The sequence below is a fragment of the Drosophila albomicans genome, chromosome 3 (genome assembly GCF_009650485.2).
Source record: "Drosophila albomicans strain 15112-1751.03 chromosome 3, ASM965048v2, whole genome shotgun sequence".
Lineage (NCBI taxonomy): Eukaryota > Metazoa > Arthropoda > Insecta > Diptera > Drosophilidae > Drosophila > Drosophila albomicans.
This window is the reverse complement of record NC_047629.2, coordinates 50,307,577-50,333,176: the sequence shown is the minus strand read 5'-3', so window position 1 is coordinate 50,333,176 and position 25,600 is coordinate 50,307,577. Positions and strand designations below refer to the sequence as shown.

The window sequence follows — 25,600 nt, the reverse complement described above, 5'->3', positions numbered from 1 at the left end:
TTTTTTAAATAAATTAAATATTGGAACATTTCTTGAAAAAAATGAAACTACAACAGACAGCTAAGTTTGTCCTAATCGCCTTTTTCTAGTGATCGCTTGTATTTTCTGTATTGCAGATTATTGTGTATAAATAATACAACAATAATACAACAACAACAAAATAATGAAATATAAAATTAAAACAATTAGATTAAATAATATAAGTATTTGTAAGAAAATATACGAAGACAGGTTTATAGAATCGTTTGATCTCATGGCCTAGTGATCGCTTGAATTTTCTGTATTCTACGTAATTAAAAATCCATATTTATGGATTTATTATGTATTATCGCAAATATGAGCAAGGAATGAACTTAGAAGAATGAGATAATGCCCGATTACGATAGTACAATTAGTAATTTATTTAATTACTTATAATTAATTTAATTACTAATTGTACTATCTTAATCGGGCATTGTCTCATTCTTCTAATTTCATTCCTTGCTCTTATTTATGATAATACTGTGAACTTATTTATTTAATTCATTTTCAAACTAAAAATCGTAATAAAACACAACCGTATTTGGTGTAAATAATATAATTATTATATTTCTTGTGTTAAATTAATTTATTTGTACAATTATGTGTGTATTGCTATATCGATATCAATAAGATTAAAGCCTATGCAATAGGATAATAGACAAAAACTAAATCGTGTGTGTGTGTGTATGTGTGTGTGCTACGATAACGAAATCGGCTCAATTTGAAGATACATTTTTTAGATACAGACTAGAAGAACTAAGTGACTAATATCAACTAAGCACAAATAGCGCCAAATTTGTAATTAAAATACAATTCCTAAATGTTAAATCATAATAAACATTTGCAAAACAAATGCAAATCAAATATTTACAAAAGAGCTCTCAAAGCCGCTGGCAAAAACCGAAATCGAAACGCAACGAATCGAAACTAAAAAAAAAACAGGAAAATAAAGATACAAGATACAAATAATACTGCTCGACAAGCACGCGAATTTCGACATAATTGTTGAAAATTGAAATTGCATTTGGAATGGATCGAGATGCAAAGGAGTAATGTTGATGCTGATGCGGATGCCGATGCTGTGATGAACCTGATATACTAGAGATTAGTTGGTGGGCAATGGCGACGTGGTGTGCAGATGAATGGTGATTTGGGGCTGGGAGGGGTGATTCAGTCAACGTCATATTTCGCATTCAAACTCTGAGATGCGGTGGTTGAAGTAGACAACGCCATGCTCGAGATCCTCACTGAATCCGCTCACATCCATGTAATCCGAGGCGGCCGAATCATCATCGACCCACTTGTGCAGCGAACGTGTGATCTCCAGTCGCGACTGAGCGAACGAGGGGCGCATATGCGGTTCCTTGTGCCAACAGCGCGACATCAGATTGTAGAACTCGTGACGACTCTCTTTAGGCAGCTCAGGACGCAGTCCCTGCGGCACCCGGCGAATAACCTCGCGTCCCGTTAAATGGGAATACGGCGTGGAGCCTAGAAAACACAATAATTATAAGTAAAAGTTGAAACATTTTCACAAGACATTTCTCTACCCAGCGTGGCTATTTCCCAGAGCACAATGCCAAAGGCCCAGATGTCCGTCTCGGTGGTGAACATGTGGAACTGCAAGCTCTCCGGCGCCATCCAACGTATGGGCAGCGCATGTCGCTTGCCAATGGTGTCGTGGCCATGCGACTTCTTCTCCGAGTGCGCCGCATCCTTGGAGCAATTGCCTGCGGCTGGTTGGCCAAAGGTGTGCTGCCAATGCTGCAGTATGTAGCGACTGCCAAAGTCGAACTTGAACTTTTGCGCATTGCTGCGCAAGATGTCGTTGGCGCCATTCTTCTCCTGCTCCTTGCGCATGCGCTCTGCATCCAGATCAATGGACATGCCAAAATCACAGATCTTGCACATGCCATTGTGATCGAGCAAGACGTTGCGTGCCGCCAGATCGCGATGCACAATCTGGAAGAGAAGTGGAGTGAGTTAATAAATGAGAGTGATAGAGAGAACAAAAAGTAAACATACTCTACGTCCAGCTATGTACTCCATGCCGCAGGCAATGTCTAGCGCAAATCCGGCTAGTGTCCGTGGAGAAAGTGGAGCCAAGCTACGTCCACCTGGCACTGAGGCAGGCAGTATGTTTGTGGCACTGCGTGCGGCACGCAGCAAAGACAGCAAACGTCCTCGCATGGCGTACTCCATGATTAGCATGTGAGGTTCTGAAATTGAGAAAGGGAATTAGTAAATTGTCAGCACAATCCTATGTCAAACGTACCGCTTTCGACGCAGGCGCCTAGCAATGTAACCACATTCTGATGCGATCCCAGTTTGCGCATAATGTTGGCCTCATCCTTGAGGCTCACTTGAGCGCTGCAAGCGCGTATTGTCTTCACGGCCACAATGCGTGTGGCACCAAAATGTCCGCTCAGATCATCAGCCTCAGCTTTCCACACTTGCCCAAAGTTGCCCTCACCGAGCAGACTCTTTAACCGAATATTGCTGCGCTCAAACTCCTGATACTCGCTGGCCAGGGAAGTCTTGTCATCATAGCGATTGTGATTGGCATCGCGTGATGGTTGCTGTTGCTGCTGCTGTTGCTGCGATATGGACATGGGCATGGCCTGCTGATGATGATGATCCACTTCGTCTTCATCGAGTTCCAGCTGATATTTCGAGTCCACTTTCTTCACCGGACTTATTGGCTGCTGATCTGTGATGCAAACGTCAAAGACCTCGTCCTGCTTCGCCTGTCGTCGCACCATGTAATTGCGCACCAGGTAGAGCACAATGGCCACTAGGGGAACCACGCCCACTGCTACCAGCACCAAAGTAATCAAATTCATGCGTCGCATGTCCAGCTTGGCATCACGTTCATCTGCAATCGCCGTGGAACTAATATCCGAAGGCGTTGATGTCGAAGATTCCACAACGCCAATGAAAATGTTGCCTGGCAACGCAGATGGCGGCGCTGGTGCTGCTGTTGTGGGTCGTGGATTCACCGTGGAACGCACTGACGTCAGCACAGTGGTGCGCAGTATTTTCGAGTTCGAACTGGAGTCGGTGGTGGGGGAAAGTTGGGTGCGTGGCGTTGCCTCACAGTTGGCGGTGCTGTTGCAGAAGATAATCAGATTGTTTTGATCCTCGATGTTGATCTCCTGCGTTAGCGAAGGACCCAAGGCACGCAGTTTTTCGGTGTCCTCCTCAATGATGCTCTTCTGCTTGACAGTGCTGCTAGCGGTAGTTGTTGTGGTGCTGCTGGGTGTAGTGGTTGTCGTTGTGGTTGTCGATGTGCTTGTGCTTCTGGTTGTCGAGGGAGTTGTCGATGTCGTTGTGCTTGTGGTTGTCGAAGGGGTTGTCGTTGTGCTGCTTGTTGTGGTTGTAGATGTGGGCTGCGTAGTTGTGGTTGTCGTTGTGGATGAAGTGCTGCTTGGCTTCCTGCTGGTGCTAGTGGTCGCTGCTGTTGTTGTGGTGCTGGTTGTTGTGGTGCTTGTGCTGCTGCTGCTGGTGGCACGCTCTGTTACCGGCTCTGGTTGCATCTCCGGCAGCGCTTGCGCCACTGTGGTTTCCTCCTCAGCGCTCAACACTGTGATGATCAGTGGTGTGGAGGAAGCCAACGGTTTGCTAGCCAAGCGACGCACCACCACAGGCTTGATCACTTCTGGTTCACTTTCGAGTGGCTTCTGTTCCACTGAACTTTCCACCTGAGCCGCAGTTGGTCGCCCCGAGCCCAAGTAGCGTGTGCGACTGACTGGTGGTGCAGCTGCAACCGCTGGCGGTGGTGCAACGGCTGCCACACCACGCTCCCGCATGTGATACTTGTAGCGACTGCGACTGCGCTCCACAGCTGTCAGCGGGCGTCGCGTCGACACTGTGGGCTTGACAGTGGATTCTACGGCAGGCGCTGGCGTTGTGGTTGTGCTCTGCACCACCGAAACCTCCAGCACACGTGGATGCTCATTATCACCATCTGCAGCGGTGATTGTCAAAGCGCCCGGTTTCAGTGGCGGCAACTTGGCGCCGAAATACAAATAAGGTTGCAACTCATCCTCGTCTTCGTCCTCCTCCTGTTCCAACGAGGTGGTTGCCAGTGTGACCGTAGCCGCTGGCTTACCCCGCCCACGCTGTTTGCTGCCAGGCGCTGACTTGGCACCGTCAGCTATGTGATTGAGCGTATCGTTCTGCTCCTTGGCAACCACAAAGAGACCATGCGACGACTCATCGCTGAAGAGTATCTCGTTGGTATCACGTTCACCGGGAGCTGCTGGACTTGGCTTGCTGGGCGAGCGAAGCACCACCGTGCTGCTGTTGCTATTCGCCATGGCCATGCGAGTAAAGTTGGCGCATTGTCGCATACAGCTCGCTGTGGTGCGTCGCGTAAAGTTCTTGGTGCAGTTGCGTATGCAAACGGAACGCGGATCGCTCGGTGACTTCGAGGTGCTCTCCACAGCAGCTGCGGCAGGCGAAGTGGCACTGCGTCCAGTGGTGCCAATGCGCGTACGAAAGCCACCACGATGCAGCGCAGAACGTCGAGCGGCAAGCACATTCATCAGCTTGCGTTCACGCTCCTGAGCCGAGTTGTGCGGTGCAATCGAGGGGCGATTGCCACCCGCTGGGCGATAAGTGGTGGGCTTCTCGGCAACCACATCTGTAACGCAAAATAAGAAGAAGAATGGAATCAATAAGCGATACTCGTAACTTAAGTGGAGGTTAAATTCTGACTTGTTCTGAGATAACGCGGCGTATACTTGATGCGGCGGCCGAAAATCGTGACGCGTATTGGAAAAACAAATCTTTTGGCGAATGGGAAAGATAAACAGTGCGTCAGCATTAAAAGCATTAAATCAACAGCGCAACTCGCACGAGGCGCAAACTAGTTTTAGTTTTAGTTTTTTTTTTTTTCTTAACTTTTAATGCTCGTCTGTCGTCTCTTTTTGGGGCCATTAATCAGCAGCGGCAGCAAAGCGAGCGAGCGCGTTTTAGGTGCGTTTCTTAGCCTAGAAATTGTTGTTAGCCAACTGGTTCACAATTCGCTGTAGCCTCTCTTGACATGTCGCTATTTTGTTGCCCTGAGGCCGCAGCAAACAGCAACAGCAGCTGACTAATTAGTTTGACACACAAATTGGTGGCAAAGCTTTGATGTTCTTTCTATGGGGCAGAACGCAGCTGCCGTTGCCATTGTTGCCTGCTACAACTGGGCATTGTGTGGTGTGTGGGGGCTTTTGGCCAAATCTGAATGCTGCCGCTGTTTGTTTGGACCATGAATCATTGAAGCGATTATCAAGCCGAGGCTTGCACAATTGTTTAATTTTCACGTTGCCATTAAAACTGCCAAAACGACCGGCAAAAGCCAAACAATGTTAGCAACAACAAACACACACATACAATTTTGTACTCTGTGCCGTGCCGCTTGCTGTGGCTGTGGCTGTTGCTGTTTTTCACAAGCATTTAGTTCATTGGCTTGCAGTTTAGGCCAAGGTTAGCTCTGGCATCTCAAGCGCAGCGCCAGCGACTAGAACAAGCGACAAAACTAACTCTCTGCCTCTGCTTACGTCTTGGCTTTATCTCTAACTTCTCCTTCGCTTTTTGGCCACTGCAGACGTCGCTTTGGGTTAAGGCTTGATTTTTATTTTAATTTTATTTTGAATTTTTTGGGCTTGGAGCTTATTGCTTGAGGCCTAAGTTCGAGCTTCGTTGGCTCTTCCATTGACTGCACTCCACTTTGTGGGGCTGCCCATTTTTTAATGTAGCAACAACCACTGTGCGCCCCATTTGGGCGTCTCGTCACGTCGCCTCGCTGCCTTCAAACAGAACCCACAATAACAACAACTACGACTACCATTTTTGCTCTGTGTTGCGAGACTCGGGCGTTTGCAGTGCTTCATTGTTGCTGTACTCTGTGTTAAGGTAAGCTAACTTTGTCATAAAGTTTATAATATTTTCCACAAAGAAGGAGAATAGAAAATAAACAGTAAAATGAATGAAACTAAAAGTGGTAAAACAAATCTATATACCAAAATTTTTTAGGTAATTAGTAATTTATCAAGTGTTCTAAATAAATTGTTTTCTAAAGAAGTTTTTACGAAATAAAATAAGATAAATCTGTAGGAAATAAGAATAACTACAATATATACGCAAATTCGCTTGAAATACAATACAGACACAAATTGATCATATCTTCTAAGAAAACTGTTCTCCATGACGTATTTTTTTATAAAATGAAAGAGAGAAATATATAGGAAAAGATAGAAGTGTTATGAAGTGTTCGTAGTAAGTCAAACATTTCGTTCGAAATAAATTAATGAAATTAGAGAAATATCTAAGAAAAATTTGGATAGAATATGATATGAAACTACAAAAAGAAATATAAATATAAAATAAGAACAAATAAATATTTCGAACATTTTCAATGAATCATTTCTTTTCAGATCCCATTCACTGAACGAAAGAGTATTCAAGTTTTGCTAAATTTTCATTAAAATTTGCCTGAACAGATAAGGAGACTTTGTTGTTGTTGTAGCTGCTTTGTTTAGCTCATTGTGCTGCTGTTGTTGTTGTTGTTTCAGTTGCTGTTGCAGTCGAATCCACTTGGCCGCGCAACTTCTTGGCATTAGCTATGCTGCTGCTGTGTTATGGCCATCGCCGTCGTCGTCGTTGTTGTCGCTGTTTCTGTCTCTGCTCTTGGCATGCGTTGTGGAATTTTAATTTGATTTTGGTCATAGACACGATTTTGTTTTTGGGCTGCGACTGCACGAAGCGAACCAAAACGAAACCCAAAAATAACAAAATGGTCAACTAAGCAAGCAAAGACTTTGGAACGCTGTTTCAAAAGAATCCAACAACGATCTTATTTGGCAAATTTGGAATTCTGAGAAGCTTAAACTTAGCTAAGAGTGCTGCTTACATAATTCTCAAGCTAAATACTACTTGAGTAACAATAATAACGACAGCAGCAACCGACAGACAGACAGCGCAAAAAAATACAAAAATACAGCAAGCAATAATGTACAAGTAAACAGACGTTAAGTTATTAATCTTCAGTTTGCGACAGCGTGACTAATGTCAATATTTGCTTAAAACTTATTGCCAGATATTTGGCTGTTTATGTGAAATTTAATTGCCAGCAATTTGGCCAGTCGCAGCACAATGGGCGAGCATTCTCTGTGGAGTGGAGTGAAGTTTAAGTTTGAGTTTGAGTTCTAAGCCAAATTGACAGCAGTGTCAGCTAATGAGCCTTCACTCGAGCTTCAGTTCACTTCCACAACTGAGCATCCAAGGCTCCCACGAGCCAGCCAAGCCAACTAGTTGGCTATCTTGCTGAGCTTTGGCCTTTGTTTTGGCCATTAATTGTGTATTTAAGCCGCCGCAACTATATAGTATAATAATAGATGATGCCTGCTTTAATTACATTCGAATTGAATGCGAATTCAAGTATTTATAAATACTCAACGAAATGCTTTTTGGTTCGCCGTATTAGCGCTTGAATGAATCGCATGTCTTTTGTGGCTTAGAACTTTTAATTATAAATAAATTGCGCACACGAGTGGGTAGCCAAGTCATTGGCTAATTGACAGACTGACAAGCTGACAAACTGACTGACAACAGCGACACACACACACACTCAATCGCATTTGTACTTATTTAATGGTGTCGTATTTGATGTTATGAAATATTATACAATGAGCGGAAAATACGAACAAACAACAAAATGCGACAGCCAGCGCAGCTACCTGCGCCTATGACATTAATATCAATCATACGCAACGTTGCACATGGCATAATCAAAAAAAAAACCGAACCGCATTTTGGGCTCAATTGGCCGAATGAAAAGCTGAAATAATTATAGGCAAAAAAAAGTATGCTGAAAATATATTTAATTGTTATTTAAATTTCGCAGTATTACTAGTATAATCAGCAGGCAAATAAATAATAATAAAACAAAGAAAATATGGAAAAATTTCTCAGAATTGTTTGCTAATGGAAAGTCTGTGTTACGAGTCAGACATTCACAGACTTTTTTGTTCTAACATTCACTGCCGCTGATGTGGCCTTGAAAACGTAAACATGTTGTTTCGCATTTGATTGCTTTTTGTTACATTTCTGCACAAACAATTGTGACTAATTGTGAATCATTTCCGCTAGCGCCCAAAAACCGCAACAACGTTTCAATAAAACGCTAAACGAGTTAAAGCTGAAAGAAAAACAAAAACAACAACAACAAAGCCAAGACACAACTTTCATTAATTCATTGGCACTAATTCACGCAGTGCAGAGCAACAGCAGCAGCAACAGCTTCACTTTTGCTTTCTTGGCTTTGCGTTTTGCTTTTGGCCTGCTCATAAATACAATTTTTAAATGCCGCCTTGGCTTATAACAAAACTTTCTCCATGCGCGCTTTCGTTGCACTTTTTTTTTCTTTATTGCAATTTCTTCATGTTTTCTTATTTATCTTGGTTGATTTTTTTTTTCATTTTTAGCGAATTGTTGTAGTTGTTGTTGTTGCTGCACCCTACGGCTTGGCTGCCCACGTTCATGGCTAAAACTTGTTTGCTAGGGAGAGACAGACATGCAACGGACACGTTTTGGTCGAGGCGATCGAAAGCATTTCTAATGTGAAATCGAAACATGCAACACACAAAATGCCAAAAGCAGCCAGCGGCAGCAAAGTGCCGCAAATTTGTGCAAGCATAACGTTGCAACAGCAACCAGCAACAGGCAGCAGCAGCAACAGTAACAACTGCCAAAGTTGGCAGTTCATGTGCGTGACATTTTGCCTTAACTGGAGTTAAAGTTGCAATTGCAGTCGGGAGTCATGGGCTGCCTTTATTTTTTTGTTTTTTGTAGGTGCAGTTAAATGCAGGAAATGCTGCAGACGACAGCTGCCGTGAGAAAGCAAAAGAAATGGCAAAGGTAAAAAATAAAGATGGAAAAAGCGAAAACATCATTGCGGATGTCAATGCGGAAATCGAGTAAAGTAAAGTTGTCGTGAAATGCCACTAAGTGTTGCACCCGCTGCTGCTGTGGATGCTGTGACTGCTCTTGCATCTGCTTCCTGGTTAAAAAAAAACTTAAGCTTAACCCTTGGCCGAGCCTTGAGAGCAAGAATTGGCGAACTGCGAACTGCGCACTACTTTAGTGACCTTTTGCGCCATCAGAAATGTGTTTCAGAGACTTTTGAAGTGTATTTTTGTGGTTTAGTTTTATTTGTATACCCGCTATCCATAGGGTAGAAGGGTGTCTCCATGAAATGGAGAAAAACGTCTACTTACTAAGGGTTTTAGTTGCATTGACTGAAAATCTGGAATATTTTGTAATCTATGGTATATTTTGAATGCACTACTACTTTTAGTATATTTTAGTATTTTTGCGGTATATTTATTTGGTATATCTCAAGAATAATACCACACTGTTTTACTTTTATTCATTATCTTACAGTCGAACACTCTCAATTGTAGCTTTTTTTCTTGTTTTTATTATAGAATTTTGGCCATACTTTCAACGACGTCAACAACAATAACAACTGCAACCATTGGATAATTGCAAAGTTCATTTTGTTTTAGATTTGTATGTGTTTCTTATTGTTGTTGTTAACTTTTTGTCTGCTGAGACCATTGTACGAGGTTTGGGGGCTTCCGTTTATTTGTTTGGCTTTGGCTTTACGAATTCAGTGCGAGTCGCTTGGCTCGGTCTGAAAATATTTTCAATAGGCTGCGTTGTTGTTTTCTTGCTTTTTGTTGTTGTGCATTGAGGCGTTGCAAATGGTTGCTGCGGGGCGTGTCACATGTTCGTCATCATCAACAACATGAACAGCAACAACATCAACGATGTCGAGTAGCATCCAACGCTCCCATCAGCAGCTTGTTGCACAGTTTTACGCAATGCTCACAAAAAAAAAAACTGAAACTGACTGATTTTTCAGTTGGATTTTTCGTCTGCAACAAACTTTGGCATCATTAGTTAGTTGGCCGCTTTCTTTTGTGCCCCAAAAAATTAGGGTCGTCTCCTCCCCCTCTCGACATCTGCCACCATCAACCATTATCATCACGCTCAACTAAATCATGTAAGCTCAGGCCACTTACATAATGGCTCACGACTCTTTGGGTCAGCGCAGCTATGAGTTTAATTAATCACATAAAACATAATAACAACAACAACCACGACAACAACAACAACAGCCGTAAAAATGAAACGGAAAATTAGCCAAAACGTTGATGACAAAATGCTTGAGAGATTCCACGCTGGCGAAAAGTTCAATCAACCTCTGGTTGATCGTCTTTTGCTCGACGTTTTGATTAGTCGCATTTTGCAATGCAAACTGCAAACTAATGAAAATCAAAATTATAAACATTTTATGTAAACAACAAAAACAAAAAACCAAAACCAAAAAAATGCCAAAAACAAAACAAAAGCGAAACCGAAACTAAAACTGAAACCGAATTCGCCAACAGCTTTTTAATAGCCATGCCGTGTGGCCACCGCACCGCACACCGCAGACACACAAATTACGCGTTTCATTTCCTTTTCCTTTATGCGGCCAACAAAAACGACAAAACAGCCGAAAAAAAATAATAACAACAAATTTTGTTTCAAATGAAAAATCACAGGCTGAAAGGTAGAAAAATTAAAACAAAACACACACAATTATTGCCAGCAAACACAATTAACCAAGGAAAGTAAACATAAGAAATAGTTATTAAAAAAAAGTTGTGTGAGAAAATAAAAACAAAATACTTCAAAAGTTATATGTATGTATGTTTGTAATATTTTTTACGTGGATAATGGTGATAAATCAAGACCTATCATTATAAGATGCACAATTAAACAAAAGAAACTATAAGATAAGCCACAGAAAGTCTTAAAGAAATCGAGTCAATTCATATTTGCGTGCATGAAAAGTAGAATGAAAAAATTACTTTAAAAATATTCATTGTAAAAACACTTTACCCACGATAATAGTGATAAACAAATGCGATACGATTCAGCTGACAATTGCATAAGAAAATAAGATTAAAAAACAAAAGAAAACAATAAGATAAGCTATAGAAAGTTATAATTTATAAATGAAATCCGTTTGTCAATCCATAGTTGTATGCATAAAAAGTTGAATGAGAAAATTAGAATGGGAAAATATGGATTCCTATTATAGTAGAAAAACCCCGACAATTCTGCTAAAATTACATAAGAAAACAACATAAAAAACAGTTTGTTCATGTACAATTTAACAAAGGCAACAATAATAAAAGCTACAAAAAGTTGCAAAGAAATCAAAGATAAGTTAAACCTTCTAGTCAATTTGTTTCTATAAAGAGTTGAGTGAGAAAACTGACTTAAAAAATACACAAGGCTATAACAATTTATCTTCGATAAAACTGATAGAAATTTGCGCTACAATTCTGCTAAATGTTTAAAAAGAAAACAACAGCTTTTCAGCTTTTGCATGTACAAATTAACAACAGAAACAAAGCTACAGAAATGTGCAAAGAAATTGGAGTAAAAAGATAAGTTAAACCCCACAAGTCAGTCCAAATTTTTAAATAAATATGGGAAAATACCAAAAGTAACGTGTGGTAAAAGTTTTCAAATGCCAGTTAGGCTATTAGCAAAATATTTACCATGTAGTTAAACTCCAAGCAAAGCGATATGTAAGTAAGCTGGGAAAGTCTACGGACTTAAGCAAGACAAAGCAAATAATTCGACCTATAACTTTAACCACATTCAACTCTCAGCCTACTTTCATTTACAACAACAAAGTGCAGTGAAGAAATGAGTCGGAAAAGTACTACACGAACAACGAACACAAACTTGTATAAGTTGAAAAGCTGAGTCTTAAGCCTTCTATTTGTTTACGCATAGCAAAAACAATCTCAGCGCATAAAGAAAACATGCAGACGTATTTTTTTTTGTTCGTTATTGAATATTTACTGCTTTTTGGGGTAAACATAAACAAAACACACGTAACGCGGTAGGCAGTGCACTACTCACTGATGTTTACACTCTGCCACAGTATTACGTATAGTTTTTTCCCCCAGTACTTAAAAAGTGGTAACTGGGATTTTTTCTTATAGTTTTGTTGAAACAATGATTCATAATCATATGGTAGATGGTATATGGTATATGGTGTATATGGATATAGTGTACTCGTATGTGTAGCAGCTACACCCACTTAAGTGCCGCCAAAAGCACAGCCTCAACTGCAAAAGTTGGCAATAGCTCAGCATATATGAGTTATAGATGCCGCCCACATTGCGCATACGCCAGGTAGTGCTGCAGTACTGCAGACGTTGCAAATGTTGCACACACACACACATACTTACACACACACATTGCACTTGGCAGCTAGTTTGTTGGTTGGTTGGTTGACTGGCTGACAGCGAGGCAGACCTGTTGCCTGTTGCCAGTTTGGCTTTTTGTTGACTTTTCTGATTTAGCGCAGCGCGCACAACGCTCTTCTTCGCGAAGCGAATGGCAGCCAACGCTTGAATACGCCTGGTAAATGTGTTGCGATTACGCAACGCAACGCAACGCACATGAGCCAGCGACAGACTCAAAGACGAACAGGTAAACGTAATGAGCCAACAACAACAAAAGCAACAACAACAGCAAACAGCCCGAAAGAGCCACAAGACACACCAATATTGATATTTATGTTGAGGATTTTTGTATACCCGCTACAAGCTAGGGTATAAGGGTATTATATGTAAGAGGCAAAAGGAGGCATCTCCAGCATGAACTGTATATAATATCATATATTATATTATATATGCACACTATAAGAGTTAGAGCAATTTTTTGTTGCACGCAGAACAAATTCGCTTTAGATTAGTTAAGTCTTAATTGCTTTGGGTGACAATCTGGTATTTTACGTACTTTAGATTATATTTTAAATATAAAAGTATATTGCGTACTTCAGACTATATTTTCAATATTAAAATATATTAATATACCAAACATAGTACTTTTAGTATTTGATCGGTATATTATATTATTTCGGTATAATTCGACAATAATACCACACTTTAGTATATTTGTCGGTATATTATTTTGGTATATTTTGAGAATGACAACGAACTGTTTATAATAATAATGGACAGTTGAGTGTATTCTAGTCCATTAGTTTGTAATATTTTAAGAATAATACTGCACTGTTTAGTTTTATGTGGTGCTAAGTGTGTTCTGGTATATTTTGTATGAAATGTATACAAAATATAGGTATATTTTAGTATTTTCTCAGACCATTTGTTTCGAATATTTTATGAATAATACTGCACTTTTTAACTTTTATTGAAAATTGCTAGCGGGTATCTCACGGTCGAGTGTCCAACACTCATCTTTAACTTTCTCACTCGCTTAACCATCAACTGGCCAGTTTGGTTCAGTTAACCACAGCAACACCTACAACAGCAAGTCAGCGAACTTCGACTTCAACTGGAAGAGAACAGCTTTTATTTTTGTGTTTCTTTTTCTTTTGGCGTCATTTCGTAACATCCCAAAAAGCAATACACACACTATATATGCACATTCATCGCATCGGCTTTTGGCTTATACCGGCTAGACAGGGGGTCGCGCTTAGAGTTTTTTTAATGCGCATACATTAAAAATAATCAAAATGCATTAAACTTTTGTTTAGTTAGCAACCTGTTTATGTAATGTTCATGCGCAGAGCGACTTGCACTCCAAGTTTAAGCCAAGTTATGGCCACGCAAATGTGAGTGGGTAACACATACACAATTCAAATCATAATAATCACAATAGTAGTAAAGAAAAAAAGAGGCCCACAGTAAAGCCTCATGAATAAACATGCATAAATACATAATTTTTCAACAGTTTTTGTGTTGGGTTTTTTTTTCTTTAAATATTTTTTTCGTATATTGTACCCAAAAATGTTTTGGGTGAAAATGCGTTTGTTACCTTGACAGCAAGCGCTAGGCCTAGGCAAAGTCAGCAACAACATGGCCAACACTTGAGCAGCCACATGGCTAAGACAAAGCACAATTGACAATTGACAATTGACGCCCACAAACAAAAAAGAATCACAGCACTAACTAAACGAATAATTGCTTATGAAAATACTTAATTGAAATAACAATTAAGAGCAAACATAAAAAGCCAAGCACACACACACACACTCATAGAGGGTCTAAAGTCTGAAGTCTATCGTGTATTGCGTATGGTTGGCTAAAGTTCACTTGCAACACATGAAAGGAAGGCTATTTGCGGCATGCCGAAGCCATCCAAATTCAACATTTGTTTTCATTATGAAGAGCTGGCAAAACAATCTTCATATTAGACTCATAAATATCAACCGAAATCTTGATCCAACTTTAACAATTCGAATGTTTCTATTTATTTTTTTTCTATTCGTATTTTAATATGCACTCCAAGACATTCGCTCTTTGCATATTCGTGTGTGCTTGGCCATCCCTAGGTTAAAGATACTTGTCTTTAATAAATAGATTATTATTATTACAAAGTCACCGAAAGCAAAAAAAAAAAACACAAAAATAAATGAAATAATGAAATACAGAAACAACATGACCTCGCTCAGTTGATGGTTACGCTTCAGTTTTATGTAAATTCGCTTGACAAATCCAACCAAATGCAGTCGAAAATTGTTAAGCAAAACTGTTGAAAAAATATACATTTTTGCTATTTTTATTTTCGTGATTAAGTTGTTGGCGAAAAATTTTTATTTACGGCCAATTGATTGCCAATTTTTGGATCAGAAAAAAGGTCACACTATTTGGTGTCAAATTGCACAGCTTCGACAAGAAATAAATTTTGGTATTAAATTAATTTTGTAAAGTGGATATTCCAATTAAAAAATTTGCATATTGAAATTCAAAATAAAATTAAAATTAAACAATTTAAATATGAAAATCATTGTCACTTCTTAAAACATCTTAATGCAATGGAAGTGGATATTACAATCAACAAATCTGGTTGAGAAAATGTAAGTTAAAAATAAAAATAAATTATTTAAATTTGAAAATCATTATTGTTTCTTAAATCAATCAGCAAATGTGGATATTTTGATTGCTGAGAAAATTGAAATTAAAAATATGAAAATTCTTATCATTTCTTCATAAATCGGAAGCGGATATTAAAATCAACAAATTTGAATAAAATATAATGAAATTCAAATGCTGAAATATGAAAATCATGAATTTTTCTTAAATCTTCTTAATGCACTTGAATTGACACGATTTTTCTTATCTCACTGATTGAGCTCTTGAGTTCAACTTCTGAGAGGAATTGAAGTCTTCTAATCTTGATTTCTCATGCTTTCTGCATAAATTAAAGTGGATAAGATCTTCAAGGCACGATATGTTTGTTGCAACCTTTGACTTATGACTTGCATGCCCCAAGTGGAGCAGCGTATTCAAACGAATCATATGAAATGGCAACCATCATGTTGATGACGGTTTTTCGGTCTTTCAAACGTCAAAGATTAGCCAATGCGAGTGTTTGTTTTTTCGCTATTCGTTGTTCGCTGTTGCTGTGGTTGTTTGCTGTGGTGCTCGAGACGTTGTCTATGGCCTGTTGCCTCTTCTGCCGCACATTTAGCTGGCCAATTGTTTTTAGCTGACCAACAGAGCAAATGTTGGCAACTCGCAACTCTTGTTGCTGTTGCTCTGTTGCTGTGTTGCTATTGCATTGATAGTTATTGTTGTGTGTTGTGTGTTGTGTCTGCTGTCAGTTGGTCAATAATTGGCATAGATTTATTTCGGCTCGTTTGCAATTTGCTCACTAGGCCAATTTTCCCGCCGCAACGAAGAAAAAAGCGAAAATCATTTTCTGGGAGAGTTTTGCCAAAGGGGCGCAGTTGATGTACGACTATGTGCAACACTCGATTGTAGTTGTGTGTATCTGTGTTTGATAGATGGAAATACTTACCCACATCGCTGGGGTTCAAAATTTCTGCAGAATTGCCAGACAGCACTTGGCTTTCATTGTGTGGCTGTTGCTGATGTTGTTGCTGCTGCACATTTTCCACAAGCTCTTCAGCGGTTTGCTGTTGCTGTTGCTGTCTAATTGCACCATTAGTTGCACTCGTTTGCGTTTCACTGGCTGTCGTCGTCGTTGTGGTTGTCGTTGTGGATGTCGCCTCTACCATCAACAATGCCAACAGCAAGAGCAACAACAACATGCCACAACCATGCCAAAATGATTCATTGCTTCGATGAATTTTCATCAACGACATCGTAACCGAAGCATATACCAAAAATATATGTTGCCAGTTGCCTGTTGCCAGTTGCTCTGTTTTTGGCTGCTCTTGTTGTTGTTGTCTTTACTGATTTTCTATCTAGTCTCTGTCTCTATTGTTTGTTTCCACACTTTTCCACAATTGTTTGCCGAAGCTGCGTCGCAATGTGTGCGTCTTGCGGTTGCTGTTGCCGTTGCTGTTGCAGTTGCAGTTGCTGTTGCAGTTGCTGTTGTGGCTGTGGCCTCTTCCTCCTCCTGTTGCTGTTGTTGCGTGCAATAATTCAAGTCTTTCTGTTGACTTATCTGTGCGGCTGCCTTGGGAAATCGTACGCCTTCTTGTTGCTGCAAAATGTCGGAAATGTGAAAGAGAGTTTTGCATTAGTGAAAAGCTCGAACCCATTGCTTAGTAAAATTGCCAAACAATTCTGTTTAACAAACAAGCGCTGCCCAATAAAGAAAGCCTGTAAATTTCACAATTTTGCTGTTGCCTGTATTTGGCGAAAAGACTTGAGCAATACTTTTGGAAATTCGCGCTCTGTAATTGGTTTGTCTTTAAACGTTTTTCTTTATAGACAGGCCAATGCTATGGCTTGGACAACAACAGCATCAGCAACAGAAACAGCAGCAACCATCGAAGCGTATCACATATGCAAACATATCATTATAAGTCACATTAAGTAAGAGTGATAACTGAGGTCGCTGTGCGTCGAGTCGGTTCAATAAAAATAATCCACAACACGCATACGCCCAGTCGTACAAGGCAGTTATAGCTTTATACGTACGTATGCAGCGACGAAGCGTTAGCTTTATGGCAATGTGTGTCATTGCCTGTCGAGAAATCAATTAAACAAAAACAAAAATATAAAAAAAAAACAACACCAATTTATATATATAGTATTGTATATCCATAGACGCTTGAAGCCTCTTGCGCAAAATTACGTTGGCAATTTCACTTGGACTTTTCGATATTCGTATGCCGCATAAACAGTTAATAAAACGCAGGCGAAGCACGTGCGGGGAAGGTATCAAACTCGAGGCTTGAGGCTTGAGGGTGCGCCACCTTTAACGCCTCCGTTTGCGTAATGTGCAACGCCAAAAATTATTAAAGCCGACAAAAATTAAATGGCCAATTGTCATGCAGATGAAGAGCTGGCCAAGCCGAAGAAGTCGTTGCCAAACAGTTCTTCTTCATTAGCATTGGCGATGAATCTATGGGCAATCTTTTACATTAATCAAAAGCCTTTCACAGCCATTGGCCAAAAAGGCAGAACGCAAAAGTTCAATGCACGCAAAAGAAACAGCAGATGAAGCGTTTCGGTTTGCGGATTTGTTTGTTGCTTTTGTTGTTGCATAGTTTGGCAGCTCTAATGATTAATTAACAAACAATAACAACAACCATTGAATAGATCGAGAAGATCAAGCAGGATGCTTGTTGTAAGAAAAGTCCAAGCGATTTGCATAACAGAAGCAGAAAGAGCCGCAAAAAGCGGGAGAAGAAAACAAAATTATATTTCATCTAACATAACATAATTTGAGACTGTTGTTGTTAAGATTGTCTTGGTTATATTTGAGAATTATTAAATTTCAGCAATTTTTTGCTCATTAAAAACGCAAGGTTTAATTATAAGAAAGCCATTGACTCGGCTTTTTTTTTACATACATGCTCACGAATTTATTCTTGCTTGTTTTTTCTCCTAATTTGTTATAACATCAGCATTCTAAACTTAACAACAACGCGCAATAAGATTACAATAACAGAAACGCGCGGCTGTCGGCTTAGACCTTTTGGCCATGATTTGCGGCAAGCTTTTGTGTCATGTTTCGGGACTGGGAAACTTTATGAGCTGAAGCTCAATCAACGTCAAGCATCGACGAGAACGTAGAGCAGCAGAGTACAGAACATTTTCAAGTACCTGACAATTGGATGACTTTGAGTTTGGAATTAAATTCTCTGTTCTCTGTTCTCGATGTTCGATGTCGAGTTGTGTGTTTTGTCTGATTTCGCTGGCTTGATTAAGTGCTCCAAAGATGCCACACACACAAAAGCCGTGCGAAAGAATTTTTGTTGATTTTCAAACATCTTAAATACGCCCACAGGTTTTCATCATTTACTTAACGATTTCTGCTTGCTTTTTTATGCTTTATTATCAATCTAGCCTAGCTGAAATCGGTATCTGCCTTTTGTATTGGAAACAATGGATTCGCAGCTGATTAAACATGCGAAATCGTGGGATGAGGCGGATAACGAATAGCGAAACAACAACAGGCAACAAACAAGCTCAGCAAAACACGACACGATCACTAAATTGTTTATTTAATATCAATACAATTTTTATCAGTGAAGATCTTGGCACTTAAAATGTAAACAAGCTGTTGTAATCATTGAATTCCCACTGCACAATCCAAAGTTGACCAATGGAAAAATTATTTTTCAACTGGGATCACAAATATGTAGCTTGACGTCAACTCTCTCAAACGTTGTTGCATCTGTTATCGATAATTAGAAATGAAATCTGTGTCATAAATAAACAGAAATTCAATCCTTTTGCTTCCAGCGAAAAAGACATTAAGACATTTAAATCAACAACAATTAATCCATTAATAAGCCATAAACTTATGTTCCCGACACTAAACAACATCTTATCGCAATGTTGATTGATCAATTCCGCAACTCAATGTGATCGATATATATGACTTTGTATGCGTTTCAAATGACAAAGACACGACTTGGAGTGGGAATTATATGTGTGTGGAACGAATTACGTGATTTATTAGACAGCCTGGCAAGCAATTATTTGGGGAAGATGCCGAGGGAACCGGAAGACTTTTTGTAGAAGGAAATATGAAATTTATGAGCTGAGAAAATCTGGTTTTGCACATAGAAGGTGGACAGCAGTGATCGATGAGTGCTCTTAGAAAACCACCTATTGAAATAAAGTGGAATTATTTATTGGATTCTAGATACTAAAATCTGAGATTGTCTGAAAATGTACAAATCAATTAAGGCTCTTGAGGAGTTCTAAGTAAATGAAGTGACAGTTTGGTTATTAGTCAACCTGGCAAACAATTTTATTCAGGAAGAAGAGAAGACTTTTTTTAGAAGGAAATATGAAATTTATGAGCCGAGAAAATCTAGTTTTGCTCGTAGAAGGTGGGCGGCTGTGATCGATGAGTGCTATTAGAAAACTATCTATTAAAATAAAGCGGAATTATTTATTGGATTTCAGATACTGGATTCTAGGATTGCCTGAAAATGTACAAATCAATTAAGTCTCTTGAGGAGTTCTAAGTAAATGAAGTGACAGTTTGATTAATTCCTATGATTTGTATTTGCATAGAAATTTTGTATACTCGCTACTTATAAGGTAGAAGGGTATTATAATTTTGTGCCTACTTGAGGCATCTATAATCATATATTGTAGAATTTATTCAAGAAATAATTTTAACGGCTGCTGATGTCGGTTGTTAGACGGTAGGTTTAAAATGTGGTATACTTTACTGTATTCAGTATATTTTAGTATTTCTTCAGCATATTGACTAGGTATATTTTAATAATAATACCGCACTACTTCGCTTATATTCAAAATGGTAAAATACGGATACAGATGTCGGTTTTTAGTAGGTCTGTTAACAATTAGGTATTTTTTTAAGGTATTGGTATATAGATATACCGAAAAAAGACTTCGGCATATATATTTTTACGGTATATTTTAAATGTCAACGTTTATGAATATACCGAATAAAGACTTTGAAATAATTTAGTATTTTTTAGGTATATTTAAAGAATAATATCGCACTATTTTGCTTTTATTGAAAATGTATAGCGTGTATCTCACAGTCGAGCACACTCGACTGCAGCTTTCTTACTTGTTTATCAGTTATTTTTAGCAACTTCCACAGAAAACGATGCTTGGGTTCTAGCATAACTGCACAACTCGGATTTCCCCCTTATAGTCGTGAGCTAATCTCGCATTCGCTTGTATTTAATATGCAACTAATGTGCTTAGGAAGTAACTGTGCTGAAAACCCCAAGCACGTTTGTGAGTCTTAATTGTTGTTGCACATAAAAATCAACATGAAGAAGAATAATTATTAGAAAGCCAAAGCATTAGACGAGCGTATATCTAATTATAATCAGTTAATAGTGGCTGGCATATCTAATAAAAGACTGCGAAACGTAGACGGCGCCGACAAAAGGTTAGCTTGGCCAACAAGTTTCAATTAGACAGCGCTCGGAAAGCCTCTCAGAACTTGGCTAATTGCGCGAGAGAAAAAAAATATAGTTATTAAGCTCATAAGCAGCACATCAGCAATTAGAGGAATACACGTCAAAGGTTTTTTATATATTTTTTTTTAGCTTAGCTTGGAACCCACTGTGACTACAATCTACAAATTTGTCAGGCATGAAGGTGAATTTGAGTTTTTTGTGTGTGCTTAGACGTTTTTATATTTTTTTTTTTTAGTGTGCTTTAATTCCAAGCCACGCATGACAAAATCGACAGTGGCAGATGTCGTCAACTTCCTTTTTGAGTTGTGTGTGTTTTTTGTGTACGTAATAAAATAATTATGAAGAATAAATATTAAGTAACTTGCGAGCGAGCCAAATCACCGACAATTTTTTTCATTTTTTTCGTCATAATATTCTACAAATAATGCATAATTTAGAAGAGGGAGTCCGACTACCGAGTTGAGTTGAGCTGAGCTTAGCTCAGCGATCGTGCAATACTCGAACAATTATTGACCCTGAACCCCATCATCAAACGTCTCACGAGTCGCGAAGTCGAGTCGCAGCACACGTAAGAATGTTCCATTGTTATATGTTTGCCGACAGAGAGAACTATAATTTGTATTGGATTTTTACACGTTTCGTTCTAATGAAAAACACATCAGTCACACATAACTCAGCTGACAGACGCCGCACAAGTAATGCGCTTTCTGCGAAAGCATTCCGAATATCAAGTATACGCCATTAGTTGCACCCCAAAAAAAAAAATGAAACTCCTTTCAAAATATAACCCATTTATTATCGCCCACTTTCCATGGCAGATACAAATTGATTGCGGCACTTTCCACAGTTTTTCCCAGTTAACAAATTGAATTTTTACCGCTGAATGGGAAAGTGAACATCAACAACAACAGCAACAACATCGACAAATTGCCAACTTGTGCAATACAGTTTAAAAAACACTGTGAATTTAATTTGCAAGCAATTTTGATCGAAAAATGACAGTTAACGTGCCAGCGAGTCATTAAGCCAAATTCACAGTTTGCGGTCAAACAAAATGAGAGAAAAGTGCAAGTTAATAACAGAAAGAAACAAAAAACGTTAATAATAATAATAATGAAGTAATCCAAGGAATTAAATTGCGCTTATGAAAGAGATATTTCTGTAGATGGCTTTTGAGGTTTGTCTCCAGCGCGTGGGTTGATCTCACTTTATTCTAAGGAATTTCTTGACGCGCCCGTGACTCAGGGGCGCAGCAGCTGAAACGTCTCGAAATGTTTATGGCCATAAGTAATAACAAAAGCATTTTGAACAAAACAAAAAAAGCGACGCTCTCGTAATACCATTTAACTAATTAGTTCAGGCAAATAAAGCACATGTAAACTTCTAGCTCGAGATGCCTCCACACATAGCTGTGATTCACAGTCGATGTTGCATAACGAACTTGCAACTTAATGCTCCACTGCCACTTGCAATGCAATTAAGCCTCATTGACAACGTTTTCCAACGGCCTGATGGCTCCAATGGAGTCCGGTTGCCGACTGATCCGTTTACCGCTAAACAGTTTACCGCTGCTGCAGTTGCAGTTGTTAATAGCTAACCAATTGTTGATTTCTGATCTCTCCCTCTGCTTCTGCCTACTGTCGACTGTCTGCGGTCCGTATCCAATTGCCACCGTGTTATGGTTATGGTCAACTCAAATGGCCGGACAAACAACTTTTCAATTTCAATATATGTTCACACAGTTTTGTCAGTTAATGCATTCACTGCAGCTCGGTCGGATCATGTTTACACGATTTATCATAAATTTATTTTTAAACTGTTCAACAAGTTGCCAACAATGCGGCTAGCTGACGATTGGCGCCTCCGGGGGGTGTGCCAGCCGCCCAAGTCTAATGAGCCTGACCTTTGCCCTTTGGCATCTCATTAGCAATGCTCCAGTTGTCCACAAAAAAACAAAACTGAAACCGGTGGCACTCTTTTGCTAGCAGTTTTGCCAATTGCCAACTGCCAACTGGCAAATTAGAATGCCCCGAGACAAGTCCACACACACAATCGAAGACAGCAACAACAAAAAACTGGACCGTGCAGATTCGAAACGGAGGTCAGCCGGAAAAACATGAAAAATGCAGCGACTGCCGACGGACGCCATTAAAATGTTGTTGGCCATAAAAAAAAATAAAAACATATACAAAGCAACAATAATAATAAAAACAGCAACAGCAACAACTGTAGATATAACAACAAATGCAAAACCTGTTTCAACGACAAGTGCAGCTGAGTCCATGCCCAATGCAGGTTGGACACATGGCCACAAAATGCAATCAGTGCACAGCGCACAGTGGTCGAAGACTAATTGATGCTGATTAATGATTATGGAACTGCATTGGCATAGGCATAAATTAGTCTTCAATCAATACAATGTATGTTGTTCTGTTATTGATTCCGCGAACAGAACTATTTAACGGCGAAATTAATGCGTTGTTTACTATACTTTACATTATTTTGATATAGTTATTTTATGGTAAACATTAATACGTAAGCTTTGGGTTTTTTTTAAATCCTGTTTCATAATAGAATCTAGTCTAGAAAATGTGCAACGCAAAAAAAAAAAAAAATAGTATTTATTGATTAGCTCTACGAGTGGAATCCATAATTTGTCAGAGTGATTATGCAAGCCAGTCTTTAAGTGTTATGATGAGATCTTAATGAGTTTAAGTATCTTCTGAGTAGAACAGGATGTAGATTAGCTTTTAATATACATACTATATAAATGATTACTATGGTATAAGATAATCTTCAGAGGGTAATACTAAGAACACGCAACTTAAATTCCTCATATTTCTAAATTAACCTCCCCTCTTAAATTCTTGATTTTCACTAAATTAGCTAAGACGTTGCCTAGTTTCAGTTTTACCGAATTAAATTATTTAGGAACTATAATTTTGAACCGATTGAAAATAACATAAATTAAGAATCGAAGACCTTGTCGCTAGTGTACTTCCTATTGGTTTTGCTATTCCAATTTTATTTGCTATATTGCATATTAATTATATAATATGAATTATATTATAGTTATAGTTAACATTGAAACCAAATAAAATAATTTGAGCAATTATTTGCTTCCACTTTGATTAAAGCAAATCTTCTAGTCAATCAAGTCCAGTTCATTCACAAAATGAATTTCCGAAATTCCATTCAAGAATTTTAGCAGATATTTAACCTACTTTTTAAAGTATTTTCTAATACATTTAAAAACTTCAACCCACTGTGCAATGTTTGCGCTTTTACAGTTGGTTTTTTTCGCGAAACCTTTTTGTTTCTTTGTAATCGTTACTCGATGGTAGTTGCAAGTATTTTTTCGTACTATTCGATGGCTGACTGCTTCATTGATGACTGTTTGCATTTTGCACTCCTGTTTTAAAGTTCAAAGGTGTGCACTGGTACAGTTGTTGTTGTTGTTGTCGCTTGTCTTGTTTTATTTTGTGGTTTACACTGCTTTGTCTGCTGCTTTGCGGCGTGAGAACCAAAAGATGTCTGAGTTATTTTTTTTGGCTATCCCGCCAATATGTATATGTTTTTTAGCTTAATTTATATCCCCATAAATATATATGTACATGTATTTTAGGTAAATCAATTACTTTCTTACTTTAACAGCCATTTGGTGAATCCGCAAATGTGTTCAAAACAATTCCGCCAAGTGCAGCAGCATTTCGAGTTTGATAAGGCAGCTAAAAACCAAGTGTAGAACTTCCCACTTTACTTTTTGTTTCTTTTGTTAAAACTCAGTGGGTTGTGTTTGTTGTTGTTGTTGTTGTTTAGCTGCTGCTGTGACTTTTGTTGTTGTAGCTGTAGATGTTTTACATACTACGCCGAGCTTTCAAGCTAGCAGCGAGTCTAGTGAGAGCGGGCGCGTGTCGGAGTGGGATGGCAATATGGTACTACTATAGATGGTATTGCGAGTACGTGCGAGAGATTGCCGAAAAACTTTGCAACAATTTTCATTTGACTTTTTCGCCGTTGTTGTTGTTGTTCGCAGTGATACACAGAAGTATGTATTTCGTATAACTCGTGTGATTCAATTATTAGATTCAGGTTTCTCGGCTTCACATCTTTTGTATTTTTTGTATTTTATTTATTTATAATTTCGTTTCATAAAACACACTTATTTATTTATGCATTTGACCCGCTTTAAGCAACCACACAAAAACAAATTACAAATCGAATACAAATCAACAACAAGAACGTGTGTTTATTGTCGTTGTTGTTGTCTTTGTTGTTGTTATTTACTTGGAATTTCGATGTCGTTGAATTCTACGCAGAAAAAACTTGTTAGCTGTTTTGGATTTTTCTTTTGCACTTGCTCGTTTGTTTGTTTTGTTTCTTTTCTTCTTCTTTTACTCAACACTAACACAACGCACACACAAACAAACACCAAAACACACACACACTGAAGCGCTTGACTTTTGGCTACAATATTTTCTTTAATATTTTTGTTGTTGTTGTGAATTTTTCAGTTACGCGCGCGCGTTTAGCACCCACAAATTGTTATTGTTGCTCTTTTCGCACTGACACTTGCTCTCTCTTTCTATCTCACCCGTTTCGCCTACTCTTTGTGGGGGTGGGGGTGGGCGACAAAAAATTAGCAGCGCGCGTTCCGCGTTTGTTACTGTTGGCCACAAGCTGCGCGAGACGACTGAGCAAGCAAAGAGCTGCTGCTCACCTGCGCAAGCGGCCAAAGCAAAGCTTCAAAGCTCAAGCTTTTGTTCGCTATGACAGTCAGCTTTTGATCGTTAGCAAAGCGCCATCTAGCAATTTGAAAGTGTAACACCAGCTTTGATCAGTTTAGTTTGCAACCGAATTTAACAAGTGTGCAATTACGACTGTTATGTTTATAATAAACCGTTACATTTTAGCTAAAATATTTTCAGACTTCAAAGTAAATATTAGGAAAAGATATTCTAATTAAACTAAGATATTTTTGTTAAACTAATATTTAATGAATTAGTCATTTGCTCTAATTTTCTTATCTAACAGATAATTTGGTTGGTGGGTGAACAAGTTGAAATAGTTTAAAGAAAGAACATGTATGTATGTATGTACCATAAATAATTACCATACGTAAGAACTTATTTTCAGATAAAATATTTAAAT

General features: G+C 38.8%; 1 protein-coding gene across 1 annotated transcript; it reads right to left on the bottom strand.

Annotated features, from left to right (window-relative positions):
• Positions 1-568: 568 nt before the first annotated feature.
• Positions 569-16,306, bottom strand: LOC117571989 (mucin-5AC; the record flags this gene model as incomplete). Its single annotated transcript, XM_034254497.2, has 5 exons — positions 569-1,512; positions 1,572-1,983; positions 2,047-2,240; positions 2,297-4,666; positions 15,913-16,306. Coding segments are annotated over 5 exons (3,681 nt in total), but the record flags the coding sequence as incomplete, so codon positions are not given.
• Between the last annotated feature and the right edge of the window lie 9,294 nt (positions 16,307-25,600).